General features: G+C 35.3%; 1 protein-coding gene and 1 pseudogene across 1 annotated transcript in view; both read right to left on the bottom strand.

Moving 5' to 3' along the window:
- The window catches only part of STAU2 (staufen double-stranded RNA binding protein 2), a 291,470-nt gene that overhangs the window by 258,900 nt on the left and 15,570 nt on the right, over positions 1 to 17,000 (bottom strand). Inside the window, exons 3-4 of the mRNA XM_060127718.1 lie at positions 5,559 to 5,688; positions 346 to 476 (exon numbers count right to left, since the gene is read on the bottom strand). Coding sequence (XP_059983701.1) covers positions 346 to 476; positions 5,559 to 5,598 — 171 coding nt within the window. The 5' untranslated portion in view covers positions 5,599 to 5,688. The remainder of the gene's footprint in view (positions 1 to 345; positions 477 to 5,558; positions 5,689 to 17,000) is intronic.
- Positions 11,341 to 11,434, bottom strand: LOC132508463 (U6 spliceosomal RNA; annotated as a pseudogene).

Genomic DNA, 17,000 nt, shown 5'->3' on the forward strand with positions numbered 1-17,000 from the left:
GGGAGCCACAGAATACGTGTTCAAGTGCTGGCACTGGCACTCATGAACTATAAAGCAAGTTACTAAACTTTTCCGTGCCTGAGTTTCTTAAAAGGAAATCAAAAATCCATGTCTCATGTGGTTTCATTAAGGTTTTTATGAAGTACTGCCTCTGAAAGAGCTCTGTAAACCATAATGAGCTATAAAATTGTTTAGTTACAGAGTGCAAAATATTTTTGATAGAGAACTAAGAGCCTTTACGCCATCCACTACCCCCTCCCCCCAAAAAAGCACAATTAAAACCTGAGATGATAAATCTGATAGACTTTGATAAGCATGTCTCACCACCTCTCTTCAAAACCTTACCTTCGAATGAGCAGGCCCTCTTTCTTTCAGAAGTTTATACTGGGGTTGGACTCTATTGAAACGGGCTAACTCATTTACCAGACACATTGGAGTTTTCTCTTTGGGGTTTGCCATTTTATCTTGGAGAGAAGCTGTAAATAAAAAGGCTGTAAAGTTTTTGTGAAGAACGACTTTACAAAATGGAAGAAAAACTAGTTCTGAATTTTTTAGATTGAAATCAGATTGTATATTTGGATTAAATTATTTTCATGAATTTTATACAAAAATTTCAAATCACCTGAAGTCTTCCATTACATGCAACAGAAATATGTATCACATTTTAAACAGTAAATTAAGGTAACTTTTTTTCCTAAGTACCTAAATTGCTCTCTATGCATATATATGATAACAGCATGCTTAAAGATTTAAAACAATATAAGATTATAATTTTTAATTGATCCTGTAACTTTCCTTTCCTCTCAAGAAATTTTAGCATAAACACATAATTCTTATTCTTATTGCTATGAAACTAAATTTTATCTGCTTTTTCATCATTTGATCTTTCTTTTTTTCCTTCTCATTCTGAAGGAACATATTAATTGAAAAAGCTCTAGACTTGGGAATCAAGTCCTAAGTTTAATTACTAGCTCTCCCAACTACTGTGTTTTAGTAACTTTTTCTTTTTTTAATGAAACTTTGAAAAGAAATAGAAAGAATAATTTAACAAATGACCATGCCCTTATCACCCAGAACTGAAATTAACACTTTCTATGTTTGCTTTGTCTTACTTTAAAAAAAAAACAAAAAAAAGAAAAAACAGTATTACATTCCAGTTAAGTTCCCTTTATCTTTTCCAGAAACTGCCACTATGTGAATTTAAAATATATCCCTCCAGAATATTCTAAAATACATTTGTATGAATGCATGCATATCCATGAAAAAATACACAGTATTGATATATGTAGTTTTAGAGTTCACATAAATAGTAATATAATAAACATATCATTTTCACTATTTTCTTCACTTTTCATTATGGTTTTTTTTTGTTTTTTTTTTTTGTTTTTTTTTTTGGCTGTACGCGGGCCTCTCACTGTTGTGGCCTCTCCCATTGCGGAGCACAGGCTCCAGACGCGCAGGCTCAGCGGCCATGGCTCACGGGCCCAGCCGCTCCGCGGCATGTGGGATCTTCCCAGACTGGGGCACGAACCCATGTCCCCTGCATCGGCAGGCGGACTCTCAACCACTGCGCCACCAGGGAAGCCCCTTCATTATGTTTTAGAGAGTTAACTTACATAGATCCAGTGCATTACTTTTAACTGCTGTATAATTTCCATCACAACATTTTATCATAAATTTTTTAATCTTCTCCCTACTGATAGCAGACATTTAGGTTGTTTCCAATTCTTCACTCTTACAAATTAAAACATGCTAGCAAACAGCACGCAGAAGGAATGTACCAAATTACCTTCCCCTGGCAGCATGAGAATTACTATTTCCCTTCAACCTTGAAAACACGCAGCATAGTCAGATATTTTAATCTCTGACAATCTGATGTTTGACAAAACTTTGTTTTTGATCATTTGGGTTTCCTCTTCTGGGAACTGCTTCTGTCCTTTTTTCTACTGATTATTTTATGCATAATATCAATCTTTTATGGTCTGGGCCTTTTCTGCCTCAAGAAATCCTTCCCTAACCTGAAATGTCTTAATAATTTTTACTTAAATTTACTAAGCCTACTATTCTTTATCTATAAAATAAGGGCAATAATCTATCCTACTTAACTAACTCACAGATTGTTATAAGGTTAAGATTCTTAAATGCATGGTACTTTAAATTCTACCACAATTATTATTACAGCTTCAGAATATTTTCCTAACACTACAGTATTTTATCCTATATTTCTCCCTCATCTCATTTACAGACATATTTAACTGCTTTTTAGTTTTTCTTTCATCTCCCATGAATCAATGTTAAAAAACACTTTAAAACCCAAGCATAAAACATGCAAATGGATTACTTCCTGCTCAATTAAACTTCAGTCACAATACATAGGGAATACATTAAATAAATGGAAATAGCAGATTTTAGGAACTTCATCTATAAACTTTCCATGGCAAGGTTTAATTAGAAAATAGTATTCTTTTTAATACTTTTAATTAACTTTTTAATACCCTCTACAGGACTAACAATTTGGTATAATAACTTGATCACAATCATTATGATTAAGAAACTATTTTATAATTGCCTAATAAGGCATAAGTTTAAAAAAAAAATCTAAGCAATCAACTGTAGGACCAATACAGCTGACAGCTAATTCTACAATTAAACCATTCTAAGTGGCTTACAAACCAAAAATAAATAAATAAACCTAGCAATTATTACTTTTTGGAACAGCACAAAAAGGCAAAGAATATTAGTCAAGAGAGGTTGAAGAAATCTGCATTTTACTTATTCCATTGTATATCATTCAAATAAACATTTTATAAACTGTACCAGAAAGTCAGTCATTACATAAAATATAAGGTGACCTGGTACTATGATCAATTTTGGTCCTTGCATACCATGGCATTAAATACTCAAGTACAGTAGACAACACAGCTACCTGAATATCAAAAAGCAAAAGAAGAATGAAAATGAGAAGAATGAAAATGAGAAAATACTGAAGTCTAGTAAAAATGAGTCAATTTTGCATAACACTAAAATAGCATTTATACTGCTACTATAACAATTTTCATAACTTAGTAATGCTGCATATTCATCTATTATGATGGAAAAAATATTAGGAGCATACCAAGAACAATGTGACATAAAATATAAAAATTTTATATTTTACAGTATAAAAATTAATAGCCTAGGATTTAAATATGTTTAAATGTCATTAAAATGATAAGTTTAGGGCTTCCCTGGTGGCGCAGTGGTTGAGAGTCCGCCTGCCAATTCAGGGGACACAGGTTCGTGCCCCGGTCCGGGAAGATCCCACATGCCGCGGAGCGGCAGGGCCCGTGAGCCATGGCCGCTGAGCCTGCGCGTCCGGAGCCTGTGCTCCGCAATGGGAGAGGCCACAACAGTGAGAGGCCCGCGTACCGCAAAAAAAAAAAAAAAAAAAAAAAAAGATAAGTTTATAGCTCTGTAAACTTGGTAAGAAAATCTGATCTAAATTCTTTAAAGGAAAGTGCTAATAACATGGTATTAAACTTATATTCCATTAATTCTAACTTTCTGCTTCATAAAAATAACATGAATCCAATAATGGACTCATGGAATCCATTAAGGAAATCCCACAATGGATTTAATGTGTGATGTAAGTTTTGGTGTGAAAGGTGTGCAAAATACATGTAAGATCTCACTTTGATAAAACTTTATAACTAAAACCCAAACATTTAAAGTTGGTAAATTTAAAAATAATTAGTTCTAGTTCATATGTTTTATTTTACAAAATGATTAAAATTTTATTTTCCATAGTTGTTCCTCTATTCAATCTGAAATCTGATTAACTACTTGACAGAGATCAATGGTAGAGCAGTAATATCAAAATTAAACCAAAATTTTGACAAAATATCTACAAAATTACAAAACAAATTGGTCTATAAAAATTGGGATCTATCGGGCTTCCCTGGTGGCACAGTAGTTGAGAGTCTGCCTGCCGATGCAGGGGATCCGGGTTCGTGCCCCGGTCTGGGAAGATCCCACGTGCTGCGGAGCGGCTGGGCCTGTGAGCCATGGCCGCTGAGCCTGCGCGTCCGGAGCCTTTGCTCCGCAACGGGAGAGGCCACAACAGTGAGAGGCCCGCGTACCGCAAAAAAAAAAAAAGAAAATTGGGGACCTATCAACTTAATTTATATATTACTTTTTAGAAAAGTCAACAAGTACAAAAAGTGAGAAATATGTACACTGTTGCATAAGTATACATTTTCACGAGACTTAAGAATGTCCTCAACGAAGCTATTTTGAAATAGGCTTCAAGTCAATTTGGTGGCTGGAATAGTAGATACCTACTTAGAAGTAAATAAAATTAATGGTAATGAATTTCACAATTCTAAAACTTTGCTTTTGAGAGAACAAATGCCATCTATTTAAGAACCTGTTTTGGATATCTCTGCCACTGACTGATATCTACGTAACCTTGAGAAAGTACTCAAATCTCACTTTCCTGGACAGTAAAACAGAAATAATAGTTGTTTTCGTATTAGTGGACTATGGTATTGGTTGAATGAAATGACGTAAGATACTGTTAACAATAAGAATGCATTATTATTCTGCTTATAAGTAATCTGTTAAAGCACACTATCATCAAATATGCATACAGAGATACTTTATAAACTTTTTCCATGGCTTCCTAAGCTAAAATATTCTGAGTTAAAATGTTCGTTAGGATAAGTTGATTTTATTCATACAAATATACTTCTTTAATACTCTATAAAAAGCAGGTATTTGTTATTATTTTTTCGACTTACTGTAACATATTAAGTTTGTTTCCACTGAAAAATCCCCAAGTGTGATATAAATTACATTTAAGATTTCTCATATTTTTGTTAGGGAATATTCTACCTTTATTGATATAAAATTTGTTTACATGTAACTCTCCATAACTTTGATACGTAACACTGGTAAAATAGCTTTTCATAATAACAGGATCTGCACACTCAGCAAAACAGAGACATAAATCTTTTGCGATAGATTGTTTTTATATCTTTATAAAATGTCCTGGACTCTGTGGGACTTGAATCTTCAAAATGAACCAAGATAATGCAGTTCACAGTTTTCAATTAACAGGCAAAATCCCTGTTCCAAAGGAGCTCAGAGTCTGGTAGAAAAACAGACACATACGAGAAACAAATAAACTAAACTACAACATGAAAAGTTCTATAATAAGGCTGTTAGAAGGGACTCCTTAGGTGAACGGGGTGTTGAAAGGTACGTTTCAAGAGGTGCTGATTAGATTAGTTAAGGAAAGTAGGCATTCACCAAGTTAGCAAGGAAGAAAGAGAGAAAGACAGTCCAGGCTTTTCCAGAGCACACATGCAGGAGAAAGCACAATAAACACATCACATTCTGGCAAATTCAAGTAGATCATTAGCAGACTATAAATGCAGAATAGGATATAGCAGAAAAAACTGTGTGACCAGAATCCACCAAAACACCAAGTTTCCTAAGCCAGAACTTAGAGTAGCAACATTTTTAAGGTAGTTAAATCATGGCCAGAGCTGTTGCTAGTAAATCATAGTCTACCTCACCTGCCGAGCCAAGTCTCTCCACAGAAGAATTCGTTTCCATCCCTGGTCCCAGAAAGTGACTTGGACACAGTTTCTATGTCTCTTTGCTGGCTCCCCTTTCCCTATTCCCTGCTATTGGAAGGGACTCTTCCTAATTCCCAAGTAAAATAAAAAGAAAGAAAACAGAGTCAAAAAAGCAAGGAATTTACCTTCCACAGGTTCTTGCCTTCTAGCAGAAATATAACTGTCTGTCCATAGAAATATAACTGTCTGTCCAAGTTATATTATAACTTCAAATTAGACCATAACCTAAGGTGGTCCAAGCAAAATCACCACCCAAGGATCAAACTGCTCTATTATAATTGTCTGTTAATTAAGAAAAATTAAAGTTCCTAGCTCATATAGACACAAAAATAAATTCCAAAAGTATTCAAATGCAGAATATAAAAATATGACAAAAGCACAAGAAAACTTGGCTAAATATCTGTCATAATCCTGTAACATAGAAGGCTTTTCTAGATAAGAAACCTAAAAGACATAATGGGATAAACTGACAGATTTAACAACACAAAAAATGTAAAACCTCTATAGAGCAGAACACACCATGAATGACACTAAAAAATGTCAACAAACTAGGGAAGAAATACTTGTAACATGTGAAGAAAAACTGAAGAGGATAAAAATAAAATCCATAAAATATGAAGATGACATAAATCAATTTTTTTAAAAAATCCAACAGAAAAAAATGCAAAATCAATTCATATAATGTATTGAGTAAACACCTGTTCAAAAAGCTAGTGTTTAAAGAAATAAAAATTTGAATTCCAATAAGATATAATTTACTCCATGAGACTGATAAAATGAAAAAAAAATCAGATAAGTATTGACAAGGATGTGTGAAAATGGGTGCAAATTCTATCGATACAAACATAAATAAGTACAAATTTTTTGGCGGGCAATCTGGGAATATTGATTAAAGTTTTTCAATTGCATCTATCTTTAAAACAGAAATTGTACGTCTAGGTAATTCATACTGCAGGAACACTCGCATAAGATACACAATGACAACCTACATAGTAAGACTGTAATTGCAAGAGCTATAAACAACCTAAATATTATCCATCAGTAATTGACTGGCTACCTAAGCTACAATGGACTATGCAGCTTTGAAAAAAGAATGATGTAGTGACATGGGAAAAAATTACAAAATGTTGAATGAAAAAAGCTGTAACAGCTCATTGTCTAATCTTATTTTTATTTTCTTTAAATCAAACATGTGCATGCATTAAAGAAGCGGGACTGGCAGCAGGGGGGTGTTCACTTTCTGCTTTGAAGTACTGCATTGTTTTACCTTTTTGTCTTTACTTTTTTTTGAATATGCATAACTTTTATACCTAAAAAATTATTCTACAGAGCCATACCAAATGTTGTAAACAGTTTACAGTGTTAAGTGTTAGACTCTTAATTACTGTTGTCCCTTCTAAAGTATGTACCAAGGTTCTGACAGAAAGAAGATGCCCAAGGACCTGATTCAAAGCAGACCATAGTGTCATGTCTACAATCTCTGACTTTTCCAAGTGAAGCCACCTTGGGATTTAAACACTGCTAAAACATAGTATGGCCTTACCAACATTTGGCACGGTCAGTCTCCTTAACTCTAACCATTCTAATAGGTGTGTAATGGTCAGTCTCCTTAACTCTAGCCATTCTAATAGGTGTGTAATGGTATCTCATTGTGGTTTTAATTAGCATTTCCCTCAAAACTAATAATGTTGAGCATCTTTTCATTTGTTTATATGTAATCTACATTTATATATATATGAAGTACAGTGTCTATCTGAATATTCTTAATTAGGTCATTTCTTTTTCTTATTGTTTTATCTGAAGAGTTCTTTGTATATTCTAAATACAAGTCATTAATCAGGAATATGCTTGGCAAAAAATTTTTCCCAGTATGTGGCATCTCTTTCCTTTTTTTTTTTTTAACATCTTTATTGGAGTATAATTGCTTTGCAATGGTGTGTTAGTTTCTGCTTTATAACAGAGTGAATCAGTTATACATATACCTATGTTCCCATATCTCTTCCCTCTTGCGTCTCCCTCCCTCCCACCCCCCCATCCCACCCCTCTAGGTGGTCACAAAGCACCGAGCTGATCTCCCTGTGCTATGCGGCTGCTTCCCACTAGCTACCTATTTTACGTTTGGTAGTGTATATATGTCCATGCCTCTCTCTCGCTTTGTCACAGCTTACCCTTCCCCCTCCCCATATCCTCAAGTCCATTCTCTAGTAGGTGTGGCGTCTCTTTTCATTCTCTTACCAGAGTCTTTCAAAAAGCAGACTTTAATTTTAATAATGTCTAATGTATCAATTTGTTCAGTTATAGATTGTGCTTTTGATGTTGTATCTAAGAAATCATTACCTATCTGAGGTCTCAAAGATTTTCTCCTGTGTTTTCTTCTAGAAGCTTTAGGTTGCAAAGTTAGGTCTCTGAACCATTTTGAATTAATTTTTCTACATGGTGCAAAGTATAGATTAAATTTCATTTTTTGTATATTGATATCCAATGTTCAAGCACTACTGGTGGAAAAGGCTATATTTTTCCCACTGTATTGCTTTTGTGGTTTTGCCAAAAATCAGTTATCTATATGTAAGTATGTTTATTTCTGGACTACCTATTCTGTTTCATTGATCTGTTTGTCCATTTTTATGCAAATGCAATTTTTACCATAGCTTTATAAAAATTCTTGAAATTAGGCAGTGTTGGCTCCCCAATACTGTTCTTTTTCAAAGTTGTTTTAGATATTCTAAGTTCTTGTAATTCCATGTGAAATTATTTTAGGCAAAAATGCCTTCAAGGATTAGAATAGAATTCCCCTGAATTTACAGATTAATGTGGTGAAATTTTAACAAAGTTGAGCCTTCCAACCTGCGTACATGACATATAGTCAATTCTCATTATTGAGATGATGATATCTCAATGATAGCTATGTTTTTTAATGTTCCTGCAAACAGTAAACTATCAAATACTGAATCACTGCTTCTGAGGAAATAAAAGGTTAGGTTCCGGTAAGCCCTTGGTCATAACATTTTTTGTTAGTCAATTAATAAATAACACTGTTTTATGTGTGTTTCTGGCTAAAATCCCTTACTTAATGTGTACTGTTGTATCACTAATACTGAACTCAAAACAGTAACTCCTGCCTGAATGAAGTTTATCTAAACACATACATCTTACCCCTAAGGCATATCACAGCCTTCCTGTGCTCAGGGACAATACAAAGCACTTCAGCACTACGCCTGGGGGCCATTTTAAACAGCCAAATCACCAACAAAAAGCACAAAAATGTGAAAAATGTGGCACTAAATAAACCGGGACGCTTGCTTATTGCAGGAGAACTGAAACAAGAAAGCAGAGTGTCACCTTGTTCAGCCTCAGTTCAGATTGCGCACAAAGGGCAACTCAAATTTTTCACCACTCTGCAGGTGTCAGCAAATGATCACAAAAGCGTTGCAAGTATTATTTTGGGGTTACATATAAATTTTAGCGAATAGACCAATTCACAAATACAGAATACATGAATAATGAGGATCAAATGGATCTCTCAACTTACTTAGGTATCCTTTCATTTCAGCAGTATTTTATATTACTGAACATATTCTTTTAACTTACTTTGTTGTATTTATCCATATATGTATTTCATATTTTTGATACTGTTGTAAATGGGTTTTTTTTCAGATTGTTCCTTGCTAATGTACAGAAGTACAACCAATTTTTGCATATTGATCTTGTATCCTTCAATCTTACTATACTGATTCATTAGATCTAGTAGAAGTCCATCAAATTTTCTGCATAGAAAATCAGGTAATCTGTGAATTAGGACAGTTTTATTCCTTTCTTTGCAACGTGAATACCATGTATTTCCTTTTCTTGCCCTACTGCACTAGCTACAACCTCCAGGACAATGCTGAATAGGACTGATGAAAGTAGACATCTCTAACTTGTTTCTAATTTTAGAAAAAAAGTGTCCAATCTTTCCACCAATAATATCAGCCAACAAAGCTTGTCATGGATGCCCATTTTCATACTGAGGAAGTTCATTTCTATTCCTGGTTTACTGAAGGCTTTTTTAAAAATCAGGAATGGTTACTGGATTAGTCAAATGATTTTTCTGCATCTATTGAAATGACTGTGCTTTTTACTGTTTACTTTGTTAATGTGGGGAATTATATATATTATTTGATTTTTTTGAATGTTAAACCAACCTTACATTCCTGGGATAAATCCCACATGGTCATGACATAATATCCTTTTAAAATTTTGTTGAATTTGATTTGCTAAAATTCTGTTTAAATTTTGTACATCTATGTTTGTGAGTAGTATTGTTCTGTAGTTTCCTTGGAATGTCTTTGCCTCGTTCTGGTATCCCAGTAATGCTGACATCAAAGTCTTTGGAAAACATTCCCTCCACTTCAAATATTTTTGAAAAGCTTGTGTAGAATCGATATTATCTCTTCCTATAGTATTTAGTACAATTCACCAGTGAAACTATCTGAACCTGGAGTTTTCTTTGTGAGAACATTTTTTAAGTACAAATTTCAGTATCTTTACTACATATAGCGTTATTCAGATTATCTCTTATTTTCTTCTGCTCCCTTTGGGATCTGTTCTTTTCTACATTATTAAGGTGGAAATTAAAGTCATTTATTTGAGACCTTTCTTCCTTTCTAGTATAGATATTTAGAGCTACAGATTTCCCACTAAGTACTGTTTTCGCAGCATCTTCTAATACGTTGTGCTTCTGTTCTTACTCAGTTTAAAATACTTTATAATTTCCCTTTTGATTTCTTCTTTTAATCATGAATTACTTATAAGCATGCTATTTAATTTCCAAATATTGGGGATTTTCCAAGGATCTTTCTATTAATGATTTCTAATTTAACTGCACTGTGAGCTGAGAAGATTCTTTGTATGAGTTGAATCCTTTTGAATTTATTGAGACTTGTTTTATGGCCCAGAATATATAGTCTATCTTGGTAAATGTTCTGTGTGAACTTCTGAACAAATGTGTATTCTGCTCTTCTTTTTTTTTTTTTTTTTTGCGGTACGCGGGCGTCTCACGGTTGCGGCCTCTCCCGTTGCGGAGCACAGGCTCCGGATGCACAGGCTCAGCAGCCATGGCTCACGGGCCCAGCCGCTCCACGGCATGTGGGATCTTCCCAGACCGGGGCACGAACCTGTGTCCCCTGCATCGCCAGGCAGACCCTCAACCACTGCGCCACCAGGGAAGCCCTATTCTGCTCTTCTTGAGTAAAGTGGTCTGTAAATGCAGCCAGGTCAAGTTGACAGTGTTACTCAAGTTAGCTATATCTTTGTAATTTTTCTGTCCATTTGTTATATCAATTATTGAGAGGGGTTACTGAAATCTCTGACTATAATTGTGAATGTTTCCTTGAATTTCTATTAGTTTTTGCTTCATTTGTTTTGAGCTTAGGTACGTAAGTATTTAGCATTGGTATGTCCTCTTAATTAACTGATCCCTTTATTGTTATGAAATGATCTTATTTTTACCAGGTAATAAATATTCCTTGCTCTCAAATCTATTTTGATATTAATAAAACCAAGTTTTATTAAAGAAACTCCAAGTTTCTTTCAACTAAGTTAGCATGTTATATCTTTTTCATTATTTTTAACCTATTTGTGTTTATAGTTACTATTTCTTACAGGCAAATATATGGTTGGGTCTTGCTTTTTAATCCAATTTTAGCCTTTAAATTGGGACGTTTAGACTATTTACTGTTTTAAAAATATCAAACGCTACACAAATTTATGTGTCATAATTTGTACATCTTCTCTGTATCATTCCAATTTTAATATATGTGCTGCTGAAGCAACACCAGACTATCTACATTTAATGTGATTATACATATCATTAGGTTTGAGCCTATCATCCTGCTATTTATTTTATATTTTTCCCATCTGGTCTTTGTTCCCTTCATCTTTTTGTGGTTTCTGCTGAATTATTTTGTATATTCAATTCTATCTACTTTTTTTGGCTTATTAGTTATCACTTTTTGTTTTGCTCTTTTACTGGCTGCTTTAGAGTTTACTATATATACCTTTAACTTATCATAGTCTACCTTTATATTATACCACCTAATCAAGGGCATTAGAATCTTTAATAACATCCTTCCCTTTCTCCCTCAACCTTCAAGCTACTGTTATTATGCGTTGTAATTTTATGTAAAAGCCACACAGTACCTTCATATTTTTGCTTTAAACAATAAATTACCTTTTAGAAAGATTAATTTAAAAAAAACTTAGACATTTACCCAAGTAATTACCATTTCTGCTTTTCGCATCTTTTTCATTTTCCTGCTGCCTGAAGGACATTTTGTTTTGTTTTGTTTTGTTTTTGTTTTTTGCGGTACGCGGGCCTCTCACTGTTATGGCCTCTCCCGTTGTGGAGCACAGGCTCCAGACGCACAGGCTCAGCGGCCATGGCTCACGGGCCCAGCCTTTCCGCGGCATGTGGGATCTTCCCAGACCGGGGCACGAACCCGTGTCCCCTGCCATCGGCAGGTGGACTCTCAACCACTGCGCCACCAGGGAAGCCCCTGAAGGACATTCTTTATAATTTTTCTTGTAGTGGGGGAGTACTGAGTAAGGAATTTGCATAGACATTTCTCCAATAATGATATACAAACAGCCGACAAGCACGTGAAAAGATATTAAAATCACTAGTATCAAAGCAATGCAAATGAAAACCATAAGATACCACTTCATACCTAGTAAGATAGCCATTACCAAAAAAAGAAAGGAAGGAAGGGAGGGAGGAAAAAAATAAGTATTGGTGAGGATATGGGGAACTTGGAACCCTTGTTCATTATTAGTGGGAATGTGAAATCGTGTAGCCACTATGGAAAACAGTAATTAAACACAGAATTACCATAGGATCCAGCAATTTCACTCCTGGAAAAATAGACCCAGAATAACAGAAAGCAGGGACCTGAACAGATATATGCACTCCCATGTTCACTGCAGCATTATTCACAACAGTCAAAAGGTGGAAGCACCCCAAATGTCTACCAATGGATGAGTGAATAAATAAAATGTGGTATATATATAAAATGGAATATTATTCAGCCTTAAAAAGGAAATTGTGACACGTGCTATAACATGAATGAACTTCGAAGACATTATGCTAAGTAAAATAAGCCAGTCACAAAGGGACTTGTACAATTCCACTTACATGAGATATTGAGAGCAGTCAAACTCATAAAGACAGAAAGTAGAATGGTGGTTGACAGGGGCTGGTGGATTGGAGAATGGGGAGTTAGTGTTTTAATGGGTACAGAGTTTCAGTTTGGGAATATCAAGAAGCTCTGCAGATGGGTGTTGGTGACGGTGATGGTTATACAACACTGTTCAGCTACTTAGTGCCACCATACACTTAAAAATGGTTAAAATGGGGGGACTTCTCTGGTGGCGCAGTGCTTGGGAATCCGCCTGCCAACGCAGAGGGCACACGTTCCAACCCTGGTCTGGGAAGATCGCACATGCCGCGGAGAAACTAAGCCCATGTGCCACAACTACTGAGCCTGCGCTCTAGAGCCTGCGTGCCACAACAACTGAAGCCTGTGTGCCTAGAGCCCGTGCTCTGCAACAAGAGAAGCCACAGCAACGAGAAGCCCGCACACCACAATGAAGAGTAGCCCCCGCTCACCGCAAATAGAGAGAAAGCCTGCATGAAGCAACGAAGACCCAATGCAGCCAAAAGAAACAAATTAGTTTTTAAAAAGATGGTTAAAATGGTAAATTTTATGTTATATATATTTTACCACAATTAAAAATTTAAAAACAAAACAAAAAAAGTCACTTTTTTGTTTCCTCTGAAATTTTTATTTTATTGAAGTTGTTTTACAACTTAGTTGATTTACAATGTTGTGTTAGTTTCAGGTGCACAGCAAAGTGATTTAGTTATATATCTATATCTTTTCAGATTCTTTTCCATTATAGGTTATTACAAGATATAGAATACAGTTCCCTGTGCTATACAGTGGGTCCTTGTTGTTTATTTTATATATAGTAGTGTGTATCTGTTATTCCCAAACTCCTAATATATCCCTCCTCTGCCTTTCCCCTTTGCTAACCATAAATTTGTTTTCTATGTCTGTGAGTCTAGTTCTGTTTTGTAAGTAAGTTCCTTTGTATGACAAGTCACTTCTTTTCGGAAAGCATTTTCAGTGGAAACAGAATCCAAAGTTGACAAGTATTTTATAGTCTTTTAAAAATGTCACTCCACTCTTTTCTGGCTTGCAGTGTCCAACAAAAACTCTGTCATTCTTGTCCCTATTTCTCTGTTGATGTCTTTTTTTTCCCTCTGACTGCTTTTAAGATTTCCTTTCACTAACACTGATTTTCAGCCATTTGATTATGATGTGCCTTAGTGTGGGTTTTTAAATGTTTCTTTCAAATCAGATTCATTGAGCTTTACAGATCTATGGAGTTTATAGTTTTTTTGTTTTTTGGGGTTTTTTTTTAGTTCACTAAACACAGAAAATATTCAGTCATTATTTGTTCTAATATTTTCCTGTTCCTCCTCCCTTCTCCTGAGAATCTAATTAATTTATCTTAGACTATATATTATCCAACAGCTCATAGATGCTGTTCATTTTTTTTTTTCAGTTTTTTCACTCTGTGCTTCATTTTGGACAGTTGTTATTCCTACATATTCAAGCTCACTTATCTTTTCTTCTACAGTGTCTCATCTGCTATTAATTCCATCAAGTATCTTTTTCTTTCAGATACTACATTCTTCATTTCTAGAATTTCCATTTAAGCATATTTTTGTATCTTTTATTTCTATTCTCTTCATTTTCCTATTTTCTTCTCCCTTCCTGAACACTGACAGCATATTAGTAGTAACTCTTTTGACAGCTTTGTCTGCTAAATCAATCATCATTGTCATTTCTGGGTCTCTTTCTATTGATTGATCTTTTTTTACCCCAGTTATGGGTCATATTTTCATGCTTCTTTGCAAGCATTTTAATTTTCTAATTGAAATTGACATAACATCAAATTAACCATTTCAAAGTGAAGACATCCGTAGCATTTAGTACAGTCACAATGTTGTGCAACCACCTCTACCTAGTTCCAAAACATTTTTATCACACCAAAATAAACTCGGTACCCATTAGGCAGTTACTCCCCTTTTCTCCTTACCCCCAGGACCTGACAACAACCAACCTGTGCTCTGTCTCTACAGATTTACTTATTCTAGATATTTCATATAAATGGAATCAGACAATATGTGACCCTGGTGTCTGCTTCTTTCACTTAGCAAAATGTTTTTGAGCTTCACCACATTGTACTATGTATCAGTACATCATCTCTTCTTACAGCTAAATAATATTCTATGGTGTGTTTGTACCACAATTTGTTTACCCAGTCATCTATCCATTTGGGTTGCTTCTACCAACTGGCCATCGTAAATAGTGTTACTATGAACATGTGTGTACCTATATTTGAGTACCTGTTTTCAATTCTTTTGGGTATACATCTAGAGTGGAATTGCATGGTAATTGTATGTTTAACTTTTTAAAGAACTGCCAAACTGTTTTCCACAGAAGCTGAAACACTTCACATTCCCACCAGCACTGTACAGGTGTTCTGATTTCTCCACATCATCACCAACACTTGTTACTGTTGGTCTCCTTGAATCTAACCATCCTAGTGAGCCTGAAGGGGTACTAATTGTGGTTTTCATTTGCATTTCCCTAATTACTAATGAGGTTGAGTATTTGTTCATGTGCATGTTGGCCATATGTACATCTTCTTTGGAGAACTGTCTCTTCAAGTCCTTTACCCATTTTTAGTTGGGTTTTTTTTTTTTTTTAATATTTATTTATTTTTGGCCGCATCGGATCTTAGTTGCGGCACGCAGGATCTTCTGTTGCAGCACGTGGGCTCTTCGTTGCAGCATGCAGGCTTCTCTCTAGTTGTGGTGTGTGGGCTTCTCTCTGGTTGTGGCATGTGGGCTCCAGAGCACACGGGCTCTCTAGTTGTGGCACACAGGCTCCAGAGCACATGGGCTCTGCAGTTGCAGCACGCGGGCTCAGCAGTTGTGGTGCACAGGGGCTTAGTTGCCCCACAGCATCTGGGATCTTAGTTCCCCGACCAGGGATCGAATACGCATCCCCTCCATTGGAAGGCAGATTCTTAACCACTGGACCACCAGAAAAGTCCCTGACTTGTCTTTTTATTGTTGAGTTATAAGAGTTATAGTTCTTATATTTAGGTCTTTGATCCATCTTGAGTTAATTTTTGTATGTGGTGTGAGGTAGGGATCCAGGTTTATTCTTTTGCACGTGGACATCCAGTTGTCCCAGAACTATCTGTTGAAGATATTATTCTTTCCTGCATTGAGTGGTCTTGGCAATCTTGTCAAAAATCAGTTGCCTATATACGCATTAGTTTATTTCTAGCCTCTCAATTCTATTCCATTGGTCTATACCTCTTTCCTTACGCCAGAACCACACTGTTTTGATTACTGTAGTTTTACAATATGATTTGAAATGGGGGAGGTAGGGACCCTCCAACTGTGTTCTCTTTCAAGACTGTTTTGGCTATTTAGGCCCACTGAAATTCCATAAGTTGAAGATCAGCTTTTCAAGTTCTGCAAAAAAGGTCACTGGCATTTTGATAGACATCATATTGAATATGTACACTGTTTTGCATAGTATTGCCATCTTAATGTTAAGTCTTCAAATCCATAAACACTAAATATCTTTCCATTTATTTAGGTCTTCTTCAATATCTTTCAACAGTGTTGTACAGTTTTCAGAGTACAGGTCTTTCAATTCCTGTATGCTTTTAGATGCTAGTATGAATGGAACTGTTTTCTTAATTTCCTTTTTGGATTCTATACCGCTAGTATACAGAAACACAATTGTATTTTGTGTGATCTTGTACTTACAACTTTTCTGAATTCATTTGTTAGCTCTATTTGGTTTTCTGTAGATTCTTTGGGATTTTCTATATATCAATACATGGTAACATGTCATCTACAAATAAAAATAGTTTTACCTATTCCTTCCAATTTGGATGTCTTTTATTCCTTTTTCTTGTCTAACTGCTCTGGCTATAACTTCCAGTACAATGTTGAATAGCAGTGGTGAGGACAGGCATCCTTGCCTTGTCCCTGAACATAAGGAGAAAGTTTTTAGTCTTTCACCATCGAACTGGATGTTAGCTGTGAGTTTTTCATAAATGCCCTTTATCATGCTGAAGAAGTGTCCTTCTATTCCTAGTTTTTGAGTGTTTCTATTATGAACATGTGTTGGATTTTGTCAAATGCTTTCTGTATCAACTGATACAGAAAGGTGATCATGTGAGGGTTTCTTTCCATTGTTCTATTAATGCAGTGTATTACACTGATTGATTTTCCTATGCTGAACCACT

This window comes from Lagenorhynchus albirostris, chromosome 17 (assembly GCF_949774975.1).
Source record: "Lagenorhynchus albirostris chromosome 17, mLagAlb1.1, whole genome shotgun sequence".
NCBI classification, from domain to species: Eukaryota; Metazoa; Chordata; class Mammalia; order Artiodactyla; family Delphinidae; genus Lagenorhynchus; species Lagenorhynchus albirostris.